This window comes from Lissotriton vulgaris, chromosome 5 (assembly GCF_964263255.1).
Source record: "Lissotriton vulgaris chromosome 5, aLisVul1.2, whole genome shotgun sequence".
Taxonomy (NCBI): Eukaryota; Metazoa; Chordata; class Amphibia; order Caudata; family Salamandridae; genus Lissotriton; species Lissotriton vulgaris.
In genome coordinates, this window is record NC_141693.1 from 463625402 (window position 1) to 463649229 (window position 23828).

General features: G+C 44.2%; 1 protein-coding gene across 1 annotated transcript in view; it reads right to left on the reverse strand.

The window, feature by feature from the left end:
- Nucleotides 1-213: 213 nt before the first annotated feature.
- The window catches only part of SLC45A1 (solute carrier family 45 member 1), a 287191-nt gene continuing 263576 nt past the window's right edge, over nt 214-23828 (reverse strand). Inside the window, exons 8-9 of the mRNA XM_086921904.1 lie at nt 8879-9084; nt 214-645 (exon numbers count right to left, since the gene is read on the reverse strand). Of these exons, the coding sequence (XP_086778030.1) occupies nt 379-645; nt 8879-9084 (473 nt within the window). The 3' untranslated portion in view covers nt 214-378. The remainder of the gene's footprint in view (nt 646-8878; nt 9085-23828) is intronic.

Below are 23828 nucleotides of genomic sequence, written 5' to 3' on the forward strand. Positions count from 1 at the left end.
ATTTTTAAAGTAACCAATCTGAACTGGAGGCCTTCATCAGCGAACCTATGCATTGTCACTGAGACTGCCCTGCTGGTGTAAAACATGGATAAGAAACAGTAGAGTGTATACATGATCATGTGGAAAATCTATTTTCTAGTGCAAATTAGGTCAATGTTGTACAGAGCTTAAGTCAAATTCACAAATGAATTTTGCTTTGCAAATATTCTTTTATTTTCCTCAAACCTGTCAATAAATCACAGGCTTAGAAGTTGATAATTTCACTTAAATAAGTGTCCCAAATGGTTGAATACTCAAAGTGGTCTAATTAATCCTCAGTCTCGTTATGAAAATGTTTTGAAATGTCCACGTTGACCCGAATGTCAACGAAGCAGACCCTCATGTGTTCACCAGCAGGGGCTGTTCTTCTTCCTCTGTGTCTTCATCTGCAGGAATTTCATAAATGACAAAAAGGGAGGAGTAGAAACAGCCAACAAACGACACAAGGCTGGCAAAATACATGACCCCATTGGCACTGCCCACCATGGAGGTCAAAGGCCCCATCACGATCGAAACAAGAATCTGAGCCAGGAAGTATTGACAGCTTAGCAGAGAGATATCCACCCCCATGCCACGCTTGGTACCATCCACAGCAGCCCCTGCAAACTGAAAGAAGCAATGAAAACAGGTCAACCAGGATGCATATGGAAATGTAATTCAGTTAAACTAGGCCAGTTTATTGCCATGTAATTCAGTTAAATGATTTTTATATTTCGAACAACCACTCTAGGTGGGCACTGATCATTATAAGTGATGAACAACCCAGCCACATCACAAAATAGGTCCAGGCATCAAACCTTTTTTAGCCTCTCCTTTAGGGCTAGGATCGGCTGCTCGATCTCTGGTTGGCCTCTCACTGGACTCTGTCACACCCTTGACAGTAGCGGCCCGTGGAGGGAGTTCCGTGGGTCGGTGAGGTGGGATGGGGGAGGGGCGGGGTGGGGGTAGAATACCCTGGAATATGGATGAACGGAGGCAAGTAAACAATTAAATAAATAAAACTAATTTCGTTGCGGGCGCTGAATCGCATTTTTGCGATGCAGCACGCGCAACGAAATTCGTTTTATTTATTTAATTGTTTACTTACCTCCGTTCATCCATATTCCGGTGTTTACTACCCCTCACCCTGCCCCTCCCCGTCCCGCCTCACGGAACTCCCTCCACGGGCCACTACTGACCCTTGAGGACCGTCTTGCCCTTCAAGGCACACATGATCATTGGTACAAGAAAGTTTAGCAGATGACTCAAATGCTCAGACCGTACTCACGCCCTCCCTGTATTTTATGCCAGGCCTCCTCCGTCTTTTGTAAGACCTTCCCATGCACCTCCCTCTTACCTTAGAGATAAAGGGCCTGATTTAGAGTTTGATGGAGAGGGTACTCCATTGCAATGGTGACTCAGTACCCTGTCTGCCAACCTCTTAGCCCTCCTGCCCAATTTTGAGTCGCCAGGCTTAGGCCGACAGAGTAAGATTTACTTCACTCGGGTAAACCTTCCTTCGACGTCCCAAAGGAGTAAGGGACATTGGAGGAGAGCCATCCAACCATCTTTCCAATTTAGAGTGAGTGGTCAGATGGCCTTTTTTACTGTCCATCACCCCAGGAATATCTTGGCAATGAGGGACAGTAAAAATAAAAAAAAATTGCCCCCCCCCCACCATTAGAGATGAGCATTGGCGATGCCAATAGGTCTGGCCTTAAAGGAATGTTGTATGTTGTATAGTAAGGTGAAGCTTTAAAAGTGAGTAGCATGGGTATCTCTCCTCCCCTCTCCTTCCCTCCCCTCTCCAATCATCCCATCCCCTCACCTCTCCTCTCCTCCTTCCTTCTAAAACTTTCCTCCTGTTACCCACCCCCTTTATTAGCAGCGCCTAAACACAACTGATTTTAAAGAATAGCCATATGTGCCTATTGCTTGCAAACACCTCTATCAAACCATTTCATTTTGTGACCCAAGGGCTGAACATTTTACTTCATAGCTTTGATTGTGTACATTCATAGGACACCACAACATAACACATAACTAGAAAAATGACAGCATGGTGGCTTGGGTGCCGCGCAAGATGGCCGGCTAGGTGCTGAGCTCCGCCGCACCGTTTCACCTCACAGCTATTTTCCCGATGTGAACGGGACTGTCTCTGCGCCTCCTTGCCGAATTCTTTTATCGGAGCTTCAGGGAAACAAGCGGAGTGGCTTTGCGGCTTTCGGAGTGCCGCTCTTCATCTGTTTCCGCAATGTTCCTGTCGCTCCTCACGGAGCCGCCATCTTAGATGCTCCTCGAGCTGCCGGACCTCTGATTCCACAACACGCCAGGACGACCTCTACTACCATGTGTAATTCGGCAGCAACGGCCCTGGGGGTGAGCAATTGAAGTGTTCGGTGATTTTTTCCTACGTTTTTACTGCTCTCTCTGTTCTGAGGAGTGTTTGCTCAGGCTCTACGTCATGGCGCTTCCCCTGTGAGACCCGCTTTCTTCAGACGCTTTGCCGCCTCAGGGCTACTCACTGACAGTGCACCCCTGCTGTTCTTCATAGCTTTTTAATGACTTTCTGACTTTCTGTTCATTTCATTACGCCTCAGGTGCCTCATGTTACGCTTTCCCTAACTGCCATATTCAGCGCCCTCTCTCTTCAACATTGCCAGCATATGCACCATTCAATTCACTGGCGCTTTCTAGCGCAACTTACAAGCGCTTCCTCAGGGAGATAATTCATTTTATCCACCTCATGATATGCCACCTTTCGGTCCTATATTCTTATTATCTATATACTACTTTTTCATGCCAAGTATATATTTTGGACCCGATAAAGGTGTTGTGGTGCACTCTGTCATGTTCAACTAAAGCCTTCAATGCTACTACTTCTTTCTCATTGGCATTTTTCACAGTGCTATCTATTTGGAGCATCTTGTATTATATAAGCGCCTGGCCTACCTTATGCTAAGATGACCTTCTGAGACACTGCCAACGCACTTTTCTCTACTTCTCAGTGCATTGAGATTAGTTGTTGACTGAAGTAGGAACTTCCTATGGTGACATTACGCAAACCTAAATTTGTCTTTGCTTCCTCTGTGAGTACTCCGGTGAGTTCTTCAACTGTTGCGTCTACATCGACTCACTCTGCAAAAATGTCGACTTCTTCCTCTCAGCGAACCCCTTCGGGTCACTCATCTTCCAGTAGAACCTCTCCACCTGCTCCATCCGGCAAGCGTCTTAAACAAAATTCTCCTACACCGGAGGACCCCTCTTCCTCATCTCCTATTGATCAAATTTTGGAAGAACTTCGTGCAATGCGTCCTTTTGTCGAAGAGACAAGCAAGGATATGCAGCTTTTGAAGGACAAATGGGAGTCCATGGATGCTCGCCTTTCTTCTGTTGAACTACAGATTCCTGAGGTTCAATCCAACACGCAACGCATTGTAGCATTAGAAAAGACTGTCCTCTCTCTACAGAAACATACGGAGGATTTGGAAAATCGCAATAGAAGAAACAACCTTCGTATTTACAATTTACCAGAAAATCTTGAGGGTGACAATCCAGTGACTTTCTTTACCTCCTTCCTACCGAAACTTTTGGACATGCCCCCATCTATGTCCATCAGTATTCCAAGAGCTCATAGACTAGGCGCAAGAACATCTTCATCGACTAAACCTCGTGGGGTTATTATCCTATTTTTTAAGTTCACAGATCTTCTCTCGATCCTTTCAGCAGCGAGGAGCAAAAAACAATTGACTTGGCAAGGTCAGCGAGTTTACTTATCTCAAGATGTCTCTACTGCTACTGCCTCCAGACGTAAGGAATTTCTAGCAATGCGTCCTTCTTTGCGATCCCTTGGAGCACGATATGGCTTATTTCACCCTTGTACCTTCAGAGTCACTTATCGGAATAAGACTTGGTCATTTCAAGATCCTGGTGAACTACGCAACTTCATTTTTTTGCAGAGTGAGGAGGGGATGGAAGCATCTTCCTCTCCTTCGAACAGTGGCTGAAATGTTTCTGTTGTATCCATGTATTGCTCTCTAGTTGTTTTTCTCTGGTTCATGTACTCTTCTCTACTCCTTCTCTTAGTCTTCTCAATCTTCTCATCTTGGTTATCTTCTTTTTCTTGTGTCTCCTTGCGTATGGTCTACATAAATCTTATTTCTGATTTCTGGCTATATACCTTGTGTCACATGTTCTGTATGTTAATAATTATCTCCTTTTTCCCCATGCAGATATGTGTCGGATGCTCACTTCACCATCTTGTTCCATCCTTTGTTCCTTCTTTGTGAGGTCTCGGTGTGGTTCTGCTCCTGTTCCTGGTCTACCCGTCTTGTAACGCATCACCACCTCCCCACTTCCCCCTTTGTGTATCTCCCCTTTCAGGTATGTTCATTACAGTCATCCCTTTGGATTTGTACTGTCTTCTATGCTTTCTCTCTTTTCTTTCTTCTCCTTCCTTTGCTGACCCTCTTTCCTTTCCCCTAACTTTTTCCCTTTCCCCTTCTCTTCTTCCTCCTCCTCCTATTCTTCCTTCTATCCTTTTAACGGTTTACATATTTTTTACCCCCTTAAAGTTTGAATTACTGCTTGTACAGTATGTTTTTGCATTTTTCAATTTTGAACAGTTTATTATTCTTTCACCTTCAAAGTTGTTTCATGGAATGTGAAAGGATTTAACCATCCTATTAAGCGGCAGAGAGTACTTTCACACCTCTCCTCTTACAATCCTGATATTGTTCTTATTCAAGAAACCCATCTTTCAGATATTGAATCTTTAAAGCTAAAGAGATTGTGGGTTGGTACTGTTTTGTTCTCTCCTGCTTCTCATAAAAAGAACGGTGTTGCTATTTTGATTCACAAACGTCTTAATTGTAAAGTACTTCTTGAAGAAAAGGATGATGAGGGTCGTTGGATTTTAGCTAAATTGCTCATTAATGCTATCCCAATTACTTTGTTCAACGTTTATGGCCCTACATGCTTTGACTCCTCTTTTTGGCCCTCCATTACAGCAAAATGTATTCAATACAAAGATGAATCTTTCCTATTAGGCGGAGACTGTAATCAGATTATCGATCCCTTTTTAGATCGTAAATCCTCTGTTCGTTTCACCCCTCACAAGCCCCATAAACAGTTTCTTGACACTATCACTCAGGTGCATCTTGTGGACTCATGGAGACTCACTCACCCAGATATTATGGATTTTTCTTTTTTCTCTCCTCCTCATGCTTCTTTCTCTCGTCTGGACTATATTTTTCTATCCTCATCTTTATCTCAACACCTTCTATCCTCTTCTATTGAACCTATTGTTATCTCTGATCATGCTCCTATCATCACTGTATTTGATCTTCTTTCCCATACTCCTAAATCTTCTCGCTGGGGCTTCAATTCTTCTCTTCTTGCTGATCCTCTTTTTTCCTCCTCTTTTCGCTCTTATACTTCTGAATTTTTCCAACTTAATTCTAAACCTGACACCCCTCCTCATGTTCTTTGGGATTCCTTCAAGGCCACAGCCCGCGGATTTATTATCGACTTTGTCTCTAAAAAGAAGAAAAAGTTCCTTCAAAAACGTAAAGTTACCCTTGCGCACATTAAGTCGTTAGAGCATCAATTCTACACTTCTTCTCCAAATCATATGTCTCCTGAACTTCTTAAGGCTAAAATTGCTTTTAACAAACTTACTACGGATTCAGCTTCCTCTTTTCATCTCCGGAGCAGTGCACGATACTATGGAGGTCGCAATAAATCGGGTAAATTACTAGCTAACTATCTAAAATCGCGTAAAGAACGAACTAACATAGACTCTATCTATTCCCCTTCTAATGTCCTTGTACATACAGATGCAGAGATTTTGGAGCAATTTCACTCTTTTTATGAATCTTTATACTCTCCTGAAAATCCCCCTACCCCAGAACTTCTTCAATCTTATTTTGAGAACCTGCCTAAACCAGATACCTCCCAACTTAATTTTTCGGACATTGATACTGATCTCACTATTTCTGAATTATCCACTGCTTTGTCCTCTCTCACTAAAGGCAAAACTCCAGGACCTGATGGCTTTCCAGTTGAATTTTACTTACATTTCTCCGATCTTCTCTTACCCAAACTTCTCTCTCTTTTTCAGTCTTTTTGTTCTGCTGGTCTGGCCCAAGGCTCATTTCAAGATGCTACCATATGCCTTATCCCTAAAGAAGGTAGAGATTCTAAATTTTGTAAGAATTATCGTCCTATATCTCTAGTTAATGTCGACTATTAGATTTTTGCAAAATTATTAGCTCTTCGCCTTGACCCGCTCATGCCACATCTCATCGGAAAAGAGCAATGTGGTTTTGTTAAGGGCCGCCTTACCTCGGACAATTCCAGACTCTTCCTTAATGTTTTAAGTAAGGCCCCCTCGCTGTCGATCCCCCTTGCAGCCATCTCAGTCGATGCTGAGAAAGCCTTTGATCGGGTTGACTGGTCTTTTCTAATGGCTTCCCTGAAATGGCATGGCTTCAGTCCTAAATTTATCTCCTATATTTCCTTAATTTATTCTATGCCCAAGGCTTCCGTTCTCGTCAATGGTCACCTCACTTCCCCATTCACACTTCAACGTGGAGTTCGTCAGGGCTGTCCTCTGTCACCTCTTTTGTTCATTTTAGCTCTTGAACCCTTCCTATCTTCTATACGTAACAATCCCTCCATTTCTGGATTCCCGTATGGTGATCATCATCTTAAATTATCTGCCTATGCTGATGATATTCTTTTATTCATTTCAGACCCTGCTACCTCCGTTCCTTCTTTATTAACTGAATTTGAAAATTTTTCCTTGGTTTCAGGCTATAAAATAAATTCTGATAAAACAGAAATTCTTCCTCTTACTAAATTTTGCCTTCCTCACTTTTTCACTTCTACCGGCTTTGCTTGGAATTCTAAGAGAATAAAATATCTTGGTGTTCTTTTTTCTAACTCTATCTCCTCCTCTATTCAACTTAACATGAATGCGGTCATCTCTAGAATAGATTCTTTACTCTCCTCTTGGAATCCTTTATTTCTTTCCTGGTGGGGTCGTCTTGACTCCATCAAGATGATGATTGCCCAGATTTTAATCTACTTATTGTCCATGCTCCCAATCCGTATACCAGGGCTCTACTTCCATCGCATTGACTCTGTATTGTCCAAATTTCTCTGGAAGCAGAAAAAGGCTCGTATATCTCTCTCAACCCTTCGTAAGTCTAAATCTAATGGTGGGACCAATTTTCCAGACTTCCGTCTCTACCATAAGTCCTTCTCTCTTCGCCAAGCTTCTCGCTGGTTATCAAAGGATATCTCCCCTTTTTCTCCCCTTTGGCTCTCTGTTGAACATGAATTATTACTCCCTTATTCTTTCCAGGTGGCAATTCGTTTCACTGCTAAAGCTCCATGCCTTAACCCCCTCCTATTTAAACACACTTCTTCTCTTTTGCGGCCTTTGGTTTCCTCTGTCTCTGTCTCTCGGGAATTCTTCTTATTATTACCTATCTGGTACAATTCAGTCATTTTAATACATAATAGACCTATCGCCTGGCCCTCGTGGAGATCGAAAGGTATCATCTGGGTGCGTCATCTTTTTGATGGATCATCTCCCTGCTCATTTCCTCAATTTCAATCTCAATTTCACTGCCCTTCTTCTTTTGCAAAGAAATACTTCATTCTTATGGAAACCATTCTTGATCGTTACTATTCTCTTACTTCTGAAGTTTTACCTGCCTCGTCTCCCTCTCTACTTACCATTCTTTCTACTATTCCTAAAGCTTCCCTTATTTATCGATATTTCTCAGCTCCTGATCCGGATCGTCCCAAATCAAAATTGGAACTTTCTTGGGAGAAGGATTTAGGTTACTCCTGGCCGACTTCTCTTTGGGACAAGCTCTGGGCCAGGTCCTTGAAGATTTCCCGTACTGCCTCTCTTACTCAGTCCTTATTTTTCTTCTATCACAGACTTTATCTTTCTCCTCTTTCTGTCTCTCGCTTTCTATCCTCTTCTGTGGCTAATTGTTGGACCTGTAATGCTCCTAATGCTGATCTTTTTCATCTCTTCTTCCTCTGTCCCTCAGTTCGACTTTTTTGGACTCAGATATGGTCTCGTATCTCTCGTATCTTTAGCCTCTCTATTCCTTTTTCCACCTCTTTCGTTTTTCTGGGTAGCCTTTCAGAAGCTTTGGAACTCCCTCCACATTCACATGGTCTCTTTGACCTTATGCTGGCCCTTGCACTACAACATATTGTTTCTAACTGGAAATCCCTGAACAAACTGTCCCTAATTTGCTGGTGGAATCTAGTATGCCATTCACATAGACTTGATGTTGCTTTTGCGTCCTCCTGCAAACCTTCTCGAAATGTTGAACTCTATTGGTTGCCTCTCACCCTATATTTGGATCAATCCGCCAAAAAGACATACTCTCCACTTTCCTCTGACAATTTAAAACCCCCTTGAGCATCTGTACTCCTGCTTGCAGTTTATGGTGTTTTCAATTTCACTAATGCAGTTTTTAATCTTTCTTCATGTTTTTTCTAAGGTTCTTTTTTAGGTATTTGCTGAACACTGTGTATTTACTGTACTTTATTGCCAATATTCATTGTGTTTATTTTTATTCATTATTATATGATATTAGCATGGGTTTTAATTCCCTCCCTTCCCCTCCCCCCCCACCCCCCCCTAAAAAACTTCAAAATGCTTTGCTTTTTCATTGTGCCACCGGTTACTTCTGTTTGGTTTCTCCCGACATTTAACTTTTTTCTTGTTATTTGCTGATGTCACCTTATTGTAATATCTATTTATACCTTAATAAAGCTTTCAAACACAAAAAAAAAAAAAAAAAAGAAAAATGACAGCATAACATACCTTTTTACTCTGGTAGTAATCACACAGCAGTGAGTATGGCAGGGTGCAGAGCGTAGAAAACAGTATACCATATGGGATGCATAGAGATAAGATGACGTAAAGATTCCTGGAGAGAGTTGCTAGACCAGTCCCAAGCCCAAAGGATAGATAGGCTATAAAATACAGTGTGCGGATGCTGAGGTGCTCTTCAAGCTTCTCCAATATGGCTGAAAGATATGAAATAGAATACGTTGCAAATAAATGCAGTAATTGGAATTTAAATAGCTTAAGAGAGTGCTTCCCAAACATTTTAGGACCACTACCTGTTTTTATAAAAAATAAAAACATTTTTTATTGGTTTTATACATTGACTAAAACATTTAGCACTGTAGTACACACTTCTATCATGATACCAACTAAGAGTAATCTTACAGTTATATAGGTGATCTCTTCAGACCAAGTCCATAGCGTTCCCACCATGTGCCCCAGATCCTCGCATGTTTTAGGGGGCAGCTTCTGACAGTGTAGATGGGTTCTTCTGCTTGTGCACACCTGTCCATCCCTGCCCCCCATTCGGATAACATGAGTGGTTCAGCTGCTCTCCATTTCCAAGCAATGTCTCTTTGGCAATCACGGTTCCCATACCCACCAGGTCCATCACCCACTTTTAGCATGAGAAACCTTCTCGACCCACCCTGCTTAAATGGTCTTGAAGCGTGCGATTTTTTTTTATGTAACTAAAGCAATGTGAGATAGTGCACTGTAATTTACAGACAGCATATTTTCCATTGCAATGGCCACAAAATGTATACAGACATGCAGTTTTACTGATAAAGCTATACGGCCCACAATTGATAATGTGTGGAAATCGTGTTTCAGTGAATGTTTATCAATTGCACCAAGAAAAAGTGTCTTGATTTGATTTGAGCCTCTTATAAGTTTCCATCATTCTTTAGATTTATAAAAAAAACTTGATTTTTGCTTTCTGAATTGCTGAATGTTTACAGTTAATTTACAGGTATTTAGATTTCGGTGTGTGTTACAATAAATGACACCCTACAGGCTTTCCTTTCAACTCTCTAAACCTCCAGAAAGATCGTAACATAATTCACTTTATATTTCTTTCTCTGTAGATGAGTTTGTAAACACCAATTCCATGTTAAAAAAACACATAAGCAGCAATTTTTTCAGAAGATATAGCCTGAGATTTCACCGCTGTATTTGAAGCTCAGCAAATGTGACAAGATAAATTTTAGATTTAAAGGCATCTTTATTTCCTGGACTTAATGACGCACCAAAAATGAGCTTGAGAGTTGAGACCCACCAGTGGGTCGCGCCCCACAGATTCAAATTCAAATTTATTTCTGAAGTGCATAGTTAATTAACCTGCTTACCGCGGCGGACATTCCTCCGCGGTGCGGGCTTACGTCAAAGTGGGCGGGGCTGCCTCGGCCGTTGGTCGTGCGCAGCACTAGGGAGGTAGTGCTCACATCGGCCAACGGCCGACGCGAGCACGCTAAGGGTTAAAACCATTACAAATTTGTAGAATAAGCAAATGAATAATAAAAGTGACCAATGAACTGAGGAAAGGAAAAAGACTTCCGTACTATTCATTAAAATTATAAGAGGACCATAAAAAACATGGGTCCCGATTCCCAAATGTAAAGCGAGACGCAAGTCTTAATTTACAACTTTCAGTATTCACAAAGGGCATTTATGAGTAGTAAATTTGGATTTTTGTCTTTGTTCAACGTAAGTTTTGGTCTTCAGTCTAACTGAGAAAAAAACGTAAGTTAAACTGAGACAAATATCTAACTACTAATCGTAAACGCCTTTTGTGAATACAGAAAGTTGTAAAGTTAGACTTTCTTCTCAGACAAATGCAGAGTACATGTATTAGGGTCTCATTTCTGGTGCCACACAGTCTGCATTCTGAGTACTCCCCTTTGTTAACCAAATGGTAAGACCGTCCAAAGTTGGTAGAATTCCTAGGCGAGGCACATAAACTTAAGCTTAATAATAAATGGATAGCCACATCGAAATAAAATTGTTCTAAGGACTCATAAGAGTTTATCACTTGCCAAGAATGACTTCTTGCATGGAAAGTTATCATGTTACAGTATTTAGTATCCTCTTAAACTCGCTAGCTGCTACCTGTGTAGTCCATAGATTGGTAAATTGAAGCGATGTTGAGGCGTCATGTATAAAGCGGCTAAATGAGGCAACTGAATTCTGCAGTTTTTTCATGTCACAAGTATGCAGCAAGTGTCTTTTTCTTGGCTAATTTAAATCTATGGCACATCTTTATGAAAGAACTTTTTGAGGCCAGAGTCTATTTGTTAGGCCTAGCTCTACTTGTAAATGCGCTCGTGAGGAAAAATTTGGGAGCTTGAAGACTGATCGCTTGGCTTTCGTAATTAGGCAATCTGATAACTTTGCCTCCTTCCCAACAGTTACATGACACCCACACACACTTGTGGGGAGCAGTTTTGCTGCCATGACTGTGGTGTTCCCCACGAATGAATTAGAGAGGAAACCAAGTGTAGATCAGGAGTCCAGTTTATTCGCCTCATCCATCAACAGCTTCAGGTCGTAACTGACCTGGAATCACACGTACATTCCTATTCTAAGAACATAGTAACATTCCTATTCTAAGCAAGGGGAACTAAAACGTGGGAAGGAGGAAAGCAAGTATGAAAACACAACATAACACATCTCCCATCTTTACCAAAACATAGTGAACAGAAAATAAGGAGGCAAAGGAGACAAAAGAAACTGATGAGCCAACGAAAATCAATGACCATAATTTACACATAATCTTTCATGTACATTGGAGCACTGCGTAACCTTTGACTCCTCAAGCGAGAACTGGATGGAGAGTTGTGACAAGAGCGAGAAGAATTGCTTAAGCCAAACAGATTCGATGTGATATCAGAGTCAGACTGAGAAAGGTTCTTTGACTTAACAACTACAACTCGACTCTTGTTCCAAATCCTCCCATCCTGTGTCTTTACGGCATTACCAAAAACTTTAATGACAGGCCTAACATTGGTGTACTTGGACCACGGCCGTCTCCCTACCGGTGCCTTTATTTTTATAAGGTCACCTACCTTTACATCATGAAATTTAACACGTTTGACATTGTCAAAATATGCCTTCCTACAAGTTTGTTTCTCAATTTCTCTCTCTCTCCATGCCCCCACATGATTATCCACAAACCCCTTCTTCATGTTCATCCAACCTGGACACCACATCGTGTTCGGAACTCTACCTTTAAATAGCTCAAAAGGAGATTTTCCAGTGGTCGTGTGAGGGGAGTGACGATAAGCGTCTATTCTTTCTCTTAATGCATCCTTCCAATTCAAGCCACTAGCTCTTGCGAGCTGTATGCACTCTTTCAATGTACGATTGACCCTCTCAACTGCACCATTTGTTTCAGGGTGATATAACGATGTTCTCTTGTGTACTATTCCACATTTTTTAAGATAATCTTCAAAGACACTAGAACAGAACTGAGGACCGTTATCTGACAGTAAACTATTAGGGAAACTCTCTCTCAAGAATATGTCCGATAAAAACTTTATGACAGAATTAGAAGTAATTTCACAGACTGCACGGACCTCAATCCAGCGTGAATACAAATCAATTAAGACTATCAGATAGGGAGTGTCAGAAACACCTGCAAGAGGCCCTAAAATGTCAATTGCCAATTCATCCCAGGGATGACCAGGTAACTCCCTACACACCATAGGCATTTGCCTGACTTTTAGGATCTTATCACTTGCACAGCATTCCACACACTCCCTCACCAAACGTTCTATTTCTAAGTCCATTCCTGGCCACCAAAACTGAGTACGAACCATCTCCTTGGTTTTTACTATCCCCAAATGACCAGAGTGTGCATGAGAGAGCAATTTTTTTCTTAAAGCGAAAGGAGGTATAAGCCTCAACCCACGAGTTAGCATGTCATCTGAAATTGAAAGTTCATGAGAAACCAGAGACCAAGGTTTGTCCAGACGCTTGTTATCTTTTAATAAGGACATTACTTTAACCAACTCCTCATCCTTTGACAATTCATCTTTCCACTCTTCTTTACTTACAACACCCTCTGTGACCTCACAAACATTTAAATATTCATCCACATCAACATAGTCATCTTCGTATCCCGTTTCATCACTTTTAACCAATCTAGAAAAACAATCAGCAGCCTTGTTAGACACACCCGGTAAATACTGGACTTCAAAGTCAAATTCCTGTAAAGATATGATCCATCTTCTTATCCGAGAAGAAATGGAATCTAGTCCTTTTTTACAAAATACTTCCTTCAGAGGCTTATGGTCAGATTTAACAATAAATTTAGTCCCCCAAACTAAATTCTTGAACTTTTTTAATGCCCAATATATCGCTAATGACTCCTTTTCGATTACAGAGTAGTTTAACTCCGGACCACGGAGGCACCTGGATGCACATGCAATTAAAGACTCTTGGCCTTGTTTATTTTGCACCAACACCGCCCCTAATCCCTTTTCACTTGCATCAGTAAAAATGAACGTAGGTAAACCAGGAACAAAAGCCTGCAGGGACGGAGCTTTCTTTAATTCCTCTTTTATTCCCTCAAATTCCTTCTTACACTCATCTGACCAGACAAAAATGACACTTTTACCAGTGAGTCTCCTCATGTTCTTCGTCTTATCCGCAAAATGTACAATAAACTTCCCATAAAATTCTACCATCCCTAAAAAGGACAATAACTCTTCTCTATTGACAGGTTCTGCAACATTACTGATGGAGGTAACTAAATCCGATTTAGGAAAAACACCCTGACTCTTAATACAGTGCCCTAGGTAATTTACTTCTTCTAAGCCAAATTTACACTTCTCTTTCTTAAGAGTCAAACCAGAATCAGCCAGTCTTCTCAACACCTCACACACACGCTCATTGTGTTCCTGCAAGTCCGACCCATACACCAGAAGATCATCCTGGTAACACTTTACCCCAAGAAGACCTTTAAGTATGTGTGTCATAATCCGCTGGAAAACCGAGGCAGCTGATATCAGTCCAAAGGGCATCCTTTTGAACTTAAAAGTCCCCATCGGCGTTACAAATGCAGTTAAGTCCTGACAAGAAGTGTCTAGTTCTACCTGGTGGTAGGCAGATGCCAGATCCAGGGTAGTGAAGTATTTCGCACCCTCCAATGTGCCTACCATTTCATCTATGTTGGGTAACGGAAATCTGTCCACCACCACCTCTTTGTTCAACGCTCTTAGGTCAATACACAAACGAATCTCACCGGTAGGCTTCTTCGCAACCACAATGGGAGACAACCATTCCGTGGCTTCTACAGGCACTATAATGTTATTTGAAACTAACTTTTCTAACTCCTCTTGTACCTTTACCTGTTCTGCTAGTGGAATCCTTCTAACCTTCGCTACTACAGGGATAGCATTTTTCTTAAGCCTGATACAATGCTTATAGCCAGTTAAACATCCCAACTTGTCTTCAAAGACAGATGGAAATTTTCCAGAAAACATGTCAGCAAGATTTTCCACCTCCTGAATTCTCACCTGAGGTGTGGCATTAGGATCAAGTGTGACTCCAAGATCACGTTGGTCACGCCAACTAATTAGAGCATCCCCAAAATTGGTAACATAAATTTTTCCAGGAATGATTTTACTTCCTAATTCCATAGTGGCAGTAAAATAACCTAAAATCTTAATGGGTTTACTGCCATACCCTAGCGGTAAGATGTCACTTTTGAACAGTTTTACATTTTTCCCAAAGGTTTTGTGCAGAAGCTCCTCATCAATCATAGTGATCTGGGAACAAGAATCAAATTTGAATTCAATCATGGCATCATCTACTTTAACTAAATGTGTGGGGTGTTCTAATACTCCATCACTAACTTGAAACGTAACCGTTTTCACCTGTGGTTGTGCCCATTTCTTGTACGTATTATCCCTTTTATTACCTTTTGTCCTACAACATTTTGAAAAATGACCTCTTCTCCCACATTCATTGCAAATAACTTTCAAGGCAGGACAATTTGGTGAGTTAGCTAAATGTCCGGGATTAGCACACCTGAAACAAGAAAATTTGTTAGACATATTAAAATTCGGATTATATCTGTTCGTCATATTGTCATTCCTCCCACTGTCTTCTTTTCCCTCTTTCTGAACCTGACAAACTACTTCTTCTACTTTGGATTCAGTTTTCTTCTCAGGTTCTACTGTTTTCTCTTTTTCTCCTTTCAGTTCATCTACGCATTTGGTCATGTGTTCGACTTGTTTTGCTATCACAAGTACTTCCTCTAGGGGTGGTTCATCTTTTAGCCATAACTCTTTACGAATGCTGTCATGAGCACATTTTAAGACAAACTGATCTCTGATTCTTTCTTCTAATGTCTGTCCAAACTTACATGAAGACGCCAATTTTCTAAGAGCGGACACGTAGTCTTCTACAGACTCATCTCTTTTCTGACCTCTCAACCCAAAATGGTATCTCTCCATTATTGTGCTTAGTCTTGGAAGATAGTGGCGATCTAACTGCTCTATTGCTATTTCATACTCGTTTAGGTTTCTCTGTTCCGCAGCTGTGAGTTCCGGCAAGTGTTCTAGTACGTCCTGTCCTTCACCACCTAGACAGTGTAACAATAAAGAAAGCTTCCTTTCTGCACTCAGGTTTGTACCACACACTCTCGCATAATTTGCAAAAATCTTCTTCCATTTCTGCCATTTCACACTAGGTTCACCTGGACTTATCAAAAAAAATGCTGGTTGTGTGACATTCTGCATATTTAACTTTCTTTTTATTTTATTTATAGTATATAGTCTTTCTTCTCTTTATCCTTTATTGTGCCCTTAATAAGCTTTTCTTTATTTTCTTTTATAAAGAAATGTCATTAATAAAGATTCAATTGTATTAAAAAAAATGAGCTTCTCTTTGTCTTTTTTTTTTTTATTCTCAGTGGAGCAGGCTTTGTGAGATCATCCTCTTTTTTTTTTATAAAGACACGTACTATTTCCCTTCAGAAACGTTCCTTTACACTGTTCACAAAGACAATCAGGGTTCTTTTCTCAATATCCGTGTTTTTTTTTATGTAAAACGAACGTTCCTTCACTCTACGTTCTTTTAACTGTGAGCACATAAAGTTCATCAATCAGCATTCTTCTTTCTTTTAACGCGCGTTACACACTGCGCGCAATGAGGCTTGAAACGCACGGTGACTTCCTTCACACGCTGCGTGCTGCGTCACTGAACCGCATGACGCCTTCCTCCTGTACGCGCTGAAATCTCTCGCGCATATAGAAACGAGAAGCGCGAGCGCCTTTAATGGCTCAACAAATAAACAACGCGCGTTGTTTATGTTCCTTTTACGTCCCCTTATTATTTTTTTTTTTTAACCTTCCTCCGTACTCCTCACCAGATTAAGGAGTTTTCATTCTTCGTTTTTATCCGTCGATTCAGCCGCTGGGAAGACTTTGCTTCCTTCGAATGTAAAACAGCCGCTGGGGAGGTACTTCAAGCAGAGGACAGCTGGGTGTTGAGGCGATGTGAGGTAGGATCGTCGCCAATAATAATGTGGTGTTCCCCACGAATGAATTAGAGAGGAAACCAAGTGTAGATCAGGAGTCCAGTTTATTCGCCTCATCCATCAACAGCTTCAGGTCGTAACTGACCTGGAATCACACGTACATTCCTATTCTAAGAACATAGTAACATTCCTATTCTAAGCAAGGGGAACTAAAACGTGGGAAGGAGGAAAGCAAGTATGAAAACACAACATAACAATGACCTTCTTTAAGGGCCCTAACAGTGGGCTCCTCTGTGAACTTGGAAGTGTACAGAAACCTGATATCAGGTAGGCAGTCTTCGATGTCATTAAATCCATGTCTCAGCAGAAGGTAGCTCTTGATTAACCCCCCATCCCCCTCCCCCCCAGGCATTTATAGTTTCGTTGGATGGTTAGTTGGATCCGGTCAATGTTCCATGATCCCGTTATTTTTAAAAAAAGTTTCTTATAGTTGATTTCAAGTTTACACCATTTTGTGAAGCAGAGCAGGGCATCCAGAAGCCTTTGCAGATCCACAAGTGTCATGCTAATCAGGAGTAGGTCATTTGCGTATAGGATGTGGATCAGGGGACGGTTCCCTAACCTAGAAGGATGCACATTTATGAGATCTAGTTCTATGGACAGGCTTGATATATAGATGTTAGATAGTACTGAGGCCAAAACATACCCTTGCTTTAGGTCGACCAGAGTGTACATTTTCTTGGACAGTTTTGTGCCATTTCCCAGCTTAACGCGAAGCCAAGTTTTAGTGTGAAAGAGGATGCATGCAAAGGGTTAGGGCTGCCAACATCGAAAGTGTGCTAGGGTTGCCAACATCGAAAGTGTGCTCTGTCCAGCTCTGAAACCAGTTTGATTGCCTGGGAAGCAGGGCTTTAAGTGGGCCGGGACTCACCGGGTCTGAGCACTGGCAGTTTTTGAAAGGAGGCCTCGAAACGGGTCTCTATCGGGCTCTGTTTTGTGCCTTGGCGCAGGCGGACTGCAGTAACAGTGGCACATCCATGTGCACTGCTCACTTCTCACTAGAGGAAAAGTTACGGCATGAGGTCATGGCTGGTGAGCTTGTAGGGGGGAAGGGATATCCTTTAAAGAGAGTAATTTTCTCTCTGGATTCCCCTTCTCTTTTTGAAACTCATGAGCAGCAACATCCTTGTGGTGTCACCAGGGCTTTAAGTGGAAGGTTTTTCAATATTATATACAGGCCATAGTTGCTACATATGTATCTTATGCGTTGTATCATATAGCTGGATGCAGTTACAAACAGCAAAATACAAGTCAGGTGGCACACTATGCTAAGCACAGATTTTTAGCTTAAGTGTTTTTGAGCCACACCCTTATTACATTGGCCACGCCCCTTTGATAGACCCTCTAGTTTATTCATCCCACTTAAAGGCCTTCTGGGATGGATGCATGTCTGCCTACCCATGTTTGAGGGTGTTGGAATACTAGACTTGCAAATTCTTTGGCCTTAGTGTCCAATAGCACAATTAAGCCATCATTTACTGGATGACTTCTGTCGCTCCCTTTAAAGATTGGGTGAATTATTGATCTTCAAAATGAATTTGGTAATGCTTGTTAAAGGCAGACCACACTGTATAATAGGTTACGTTTTTTTGGCCAGTGCTCTGGGGATGCCCTGGATAGGTCTGCCAGGGGTAGCTCATTGGGTCCAAGTGCTCCATTCATTCTACTATTCCTTATAATACAATATATAATATATTCAATGGGGCTTGATTTTTTCTCTGCCCTTGCTTTTTGCCCATTATGTGGCTCGCACATGGTCTTTTTATACCAGATTTTGTTCTGGGCATATTCAGTCTTCCTGCTTGGCTTCCTTCTATATTTTCACCTTTTTTGTCAGGTCGTTTTGGGGGCAGAGTTATGTTGTCTAAACAACAATATCTTCGAGCAGACCCGTCAATAATGGTATCATTTGGACATGCCACATCCAGTAATACAGCTGTGTTGGCTGTACAGTTGACTGGAGGTCAGTGCCTTGCACAATCCTGTTTCTGTTTGCTTGATGAGGTGAAGATTACATTGCTTACATGGCTTGGTTTCTATTGATTCTGTTTGCGTGATAGAATAATGATAGTGCAGGTAATGTGCCGAAGCCTCCCCACTTATTATTGCATTATAGTTTTTTTTTTTAAATCTCTTTATTCGCATCAGGTTGGTACATAGGAGCAAACAGTCACTTAGCGTGTAGAGAAAATCAGCGACACTATTAACAGGAATGCAAAATGAAACATGGTTAGATGTGACCAACAATATGATGAGCGGAGCAACACATTCTAGAAACTCCATTTTTCCGTTTTCTAGTTTGCCAATAATACGTACATGTACACATGCGATGCAAAGAGATAAATAAGATGCAAAAAAAAAAAACAACAACTAGAGAGATGCCTACAAGGGAGAGAAAGCGGACAACAACACATCGATCATGACAAGATGGTAATGTCGGTTGCATGGGTGACCATAGGATGTCGGGGTAACCAAGAATTGAGTGCAAGCAGAACAGGCACGGCAAACAGTAGCCAATTGCAGCACAGTAGACAATGCAGACTAGCCGGGGGAAGAACAGCTAACCCACCCCCTCCGGAACCAGAGAGCTCGCCGCCTGGGACTGTGCCGCCTGTGTTAGCTTGCTAATGTACTGTCTGTAGGGGCCCCATATGTCGACTGGGCGCGAAGCGGTTGGAAGCTGTGCGGAGTATTCTGCATTATTTATGTTACACTGGGCCAGACTGCGGAGCCATGTCTTCGAGGTGGGAATGCGCTTAGAACCCCAGAGCATAGCAATTTCCCTTTTTGCGAGCAGAAAACCAATGGCAGCCAGTTTCCTCGTGGAGCGGGGAAACTCAACAACATACCCCATCAATGCAATCTCGGGCAGGGGACTCAGGACACACTCTAAAATGTTACCCAGTATGTGGTGTACCTGCAACCAGTAGTCCTGCAGTTTGGGACACGTCCATGCAAGGTGGGCAAAGTCGGCGTGTGGGGCATTGCATTTGGGACAGTGATGCGGCCTTGACGGGTCGAGTCTGTGAGCCAAGGCAGGTGTGAAGTACAGCCTCCGTAAAAACTTGAAGTGAATTAGTTTGTGTCTGGTGTTGATGGAGACGTCTTTGGTGGCCCGGCAGCAAGCGGACCATTGGTCGTCAGTAATGGGTCCGCCCAGATCCGCCTCCCACGCTGCACGTACCCGTGTGTCTGGGGCAGGAAGTGCGGCCACACATATTTTGTACAATTTTGACACAACGTGCGCACTACTGGGGGACTGTATCAAGAAGGTCAGGGCCTCCAAGTCGTCGGGAGGGAGCGGGAAAGAAGGAAACTGTGTTCTGAGCATGGACCTCAACCGGGTAAGAACGAATGAGTCCATGAACGTTCGATCGGTAAAACGGTGGTCCTCTGAGACCAAAAAGACGTGTCCATCCGGGAACAAATCTCCTACGGTGTTAAGCTGGTACTTGGAAAGAGTACGACAGACCACCGCTTCAGAAGTGATAGGGAGCCAGTGGGGGTTCGGGAGTGGGAGGGCCGGCGAGTATAACACATCCTTCCGGACGCAGCTGCATCCAAGCCCAGGAAGTAGTGGAGGCAGTCTGAATATCCTGAGGGTCACGGGGCAGGCCCTTGGGCAGTAGCATCCCGAGGGCAACAGGCCACGCCATGTCCGCCTCCGGACGCAAATGGGGTATCCGGGCATCCGGGTGAAACCAGGGGTGTGCGTAAGCGCACTGGGCAATAAGATAGTAAAGGTAAAAGTCCGGGACTCCAAAACCGCCCCGTTCATAGGGCAGAGTCAGGGTTCGCCAGGAGACTCTCGGGTTCTTGTCCCCCCAAACTAGCCGCAGCAACAATGAGCGCAGCTGGGTGAAGAAAATCTTGGTCAGTGGGATCGGCAAATTGTGGAACAGGTATAGGAAACGGGGAAGCACCACCATCTTAATGATAGCTACGCGTCCTGCCATGGAAAGAGGAAGGCGAAGCCAGTGGGCGAGGCTATCTTCCAGAAAGTCCAAGGCCCGACCGTAGTTCAGGCGGACCATGGAGACTGTATCCAGGTGTATGTGGATACCGAGATACTTCACCGAGTCCGTGTTCCAGTCGAGTGGGAATGGACTGTCCCAACGAACTGTGGCGGGCGTAAGGGGGAAGATATCAGACTTGCGCCAGTTGATACGAAGGCCAGAGTACTCCCCAAACCGGGTTATCTCGAGGAGAAGGGGTTCCAGGTTCGTCTCAGGGAACCGGACATAAAGTATGGTATCGTCCGCATATAAAGAGACGAGGAGCGGACCAGTACGAAACTAGAGGCCACGATGTAAATGCCGCTCCTGAAGGTGCCTAACCAAGGGGTCCATGGCTAGGATATACAACAGCGTGGAGAGAGGGCAGCCCTGTCGGGTGCCCCTCGAGAGGGGGAAGCTATCGGAGATGGTGCCATTAAGGCGTAGTCTCGCCCGAGGGGCGGTGTAGAGCAGTTCTACAGTGGCAATGAACATTGCGGGCATGCCCATCCGCCGCATGACGGACAGAAAGAAAGGCCACTCCAGGGAGTCAAAGGCCTTCTCGGCGTCCAAAAACACAGCCGCCGCCGGGGTGTCAGGGTCTATTCTGTGCAGGACAGAAAAGAGAGTTCTAAGGTTAAGGGAGGTGGAGCGGTGGGGGACGAACCCGGACTGGGCAGGGGAAATAATCTGTTCCATCAGGAGCGACAAGCGAATTGCGAGAACCTTGGCCAAGATCTTGTAGTCAAGGTTGAGCAGCGATAGGGGCCTGTAAGAGCCACAGAGGGACGGGTCACGACCAGGCTTGGGCAGCAGCACGATCACCGCCTCTCGAAGTGTGGGAGGCAAGACGCCGGTCTCTAATGCCTCTGAGTACATTTCCACAAGGTGGGGCACCAGTTCGTCTTTGAACTCCTTATAGAAGTCGGCCGAAAAGCCGTCCAGCCCAGGAGCCGAGGAGCCCTTCAAGGCGTCGATAGCCTCAACAATGTACTCCGGCGTGATGGGATCGGCAAGGAAATCTTGCATGTCCTTCTCCAAAAATACCATGGCGATCTCATCAATGTACGGGCCAGGATCACGATGGTCATCAGGCAAGGAGGAGGTGTATAACGTTTTATAGTAGGACAGGAAAGTAGCACATATGGAAGGAGTGGTCTGGTGGCGAACGCCAGAGTCATCGAGCAAGTCGGTAATATAGGAGGCCTGCCGGGGGGGCGTAGTAGCTGTGCTAGGAGTCTACCAGGTCTGTCACCCTCTCCGTGTTGTCTAGCTGCGTGTTGAGTATGCAAGTAGTGCAATTCCCTGTCTGCGGCGTCCCTGAAATCCTGCAGCAATCCCAGACGTTTGGTCTCCAAGGCGCCATCAGGGTCCGGGAGGCCAGAACTATCCAACGCCGCAATGTCATCTTCGATACGAGACATTGTGGCGCGGATCTCGCGCAATGACCCAACGTATTTCGTGATGCATACCCCCCGGATGGTGGCCTTGAAACCCTCCCACAGTGTGGCCCATGTGTCGACAGTGCCTGAGTTAAGCTCAAAATAGTCCTCAATCGCCTTGCGAATGTCCTCTTTAAAAACCGGGTCAGCCAATGCCTTGCCAGGGAAGCGCCACTGTCTCTCGTACCCTCCCAGTCTAGGAACCAGTAAAGTCAAAAGTAGAGGAGAGTGGTCTGAAAAGGTACGTGGGAGCGTAGAGTGTGTGTCCACCCAACCAACCACACCCGGGGAGAGGAGCCAATAGTCGATCCTGGTGCTAGTATTATGATACCCAGAATGATGTGTGTAAGCGGGCGAGTGGGGATGAAGCCGGGCCTCGATATCAATTAGGGGATAGTGTGCACACATGGGTGAGAGTACAGCACGGGAGCGAGGTTTGCAGTCCGGTGATGTAGAGGTGCTATCCCGTGCAGGGTCCATCAACAAATTAAAATCTCCACCCACCACCAACATGTCAGTGTCGATGCGTAGCAAATCGTCATGAAGACACTGGAGCGTGGCAGGGGAGTCAGTATTGGGCCCATACACTCCAACAAAAGTAATCTTAAAGCCGAGAAGAGTCCCAGTGGCCACCACATATCTACCTTCTTTATCAAGAATGCTATCAGAGTGCACGTAAGGGACCCGCCGGTGTACTAAAATGGCCACCCCTCTCGCATACCTGCTGTAGTTGGCGAAGAACCTGTGCGCGCCCCAACCCCTGGCAACCATAGCGGAATCAGCCTGTCCCAGGTGTGGTTCCTGGAGGAACAACACATCCACCCCATGTTGAGCTGCATAGTTCAGGATTTGCTTCCGTTTTCTAGTGTCGCTGAGTCCCCGAACATTCCACGACATCAGAACCAGTTTGGAAGGACCAGGTTGCTGACCTACCCTAGCCATGCAAAACCGTACAGGATATCAGTGAACAATCTTCTGCGTACCCGCCGCCACCCTCCCGCAAAACAGACATCTCTCAAAACAAAAAACAAAGCATGCTCGGAAACATTCCAACTAATGCGTGAAACACCCCCCCCTACCCACCCACCACCCAGCCTCACGTAAACCCCACGGAGGCACCACCCGGCCCAAAAAACAATACCAAGAGTAGCAGAAAGAAGCAAGAGTCCAATGCAAATCCTGCAAAAGAAAAACATTCTCAGAAATGAGCACCATACGGCTCGCGCCATGGGGGGAGGCAACGCCCCCCGGGCAGACGCAACAATCAGGTCGACATTCAAATCGTATCAACGTGTAAGAGCCCTGCCAGGGGAGTCGAGCAGTTAGCAGTGCAGTGTATTAATGAGAGGCCTAGCGAAGAATAGGCAAAAGTCAGCCCTGCCCGCTCTCAGAAAAAAAGGTCAGCGCTAGCCTGCGAGTCCATGTTCGTAGGGGATTGCTGCGCCCTGTCCGAGGACCGCGGAGACCCTCTGTTTTTATAGGCTAGGCAGAACTCCTGTGCTTCGGTGGGGGAGTCAAAGATGCGAAACTTGCCATCGACGTCTACCCTCAGTCTGGCAGGGTACAGCATGCCATAGCGCAGTCCCAGCTTGCGCAGCGAGGCCTTAACACCAGTGTATTTGCGACGGGCGTCCTGTACCATCATCGTGAAGTCAGGAAAGAAAGAAAGTACCCCACCCTGCCATTTCACCTCGCCCGCCTCACGAGCGGCCCTCAGGGCAGCATCCCTATCTCTAAAATTCATGAGTCTGGCAATGATGGGGCGAGGTGGCAGGCCCGGGGCAGGACGAGGGCCCAATGACCTATGCGCCCGCTCCACCACGAAGCCAGCTGTAAAGGTGTCCCTGCCAAACAATTCGATCAGGAGCTGTTCCACAAAAGTGTCAAAGCGGCCAGTGGCCGTCGTCTCCGCCACACCAAGAATTCGAATGTTATTGCGCCTA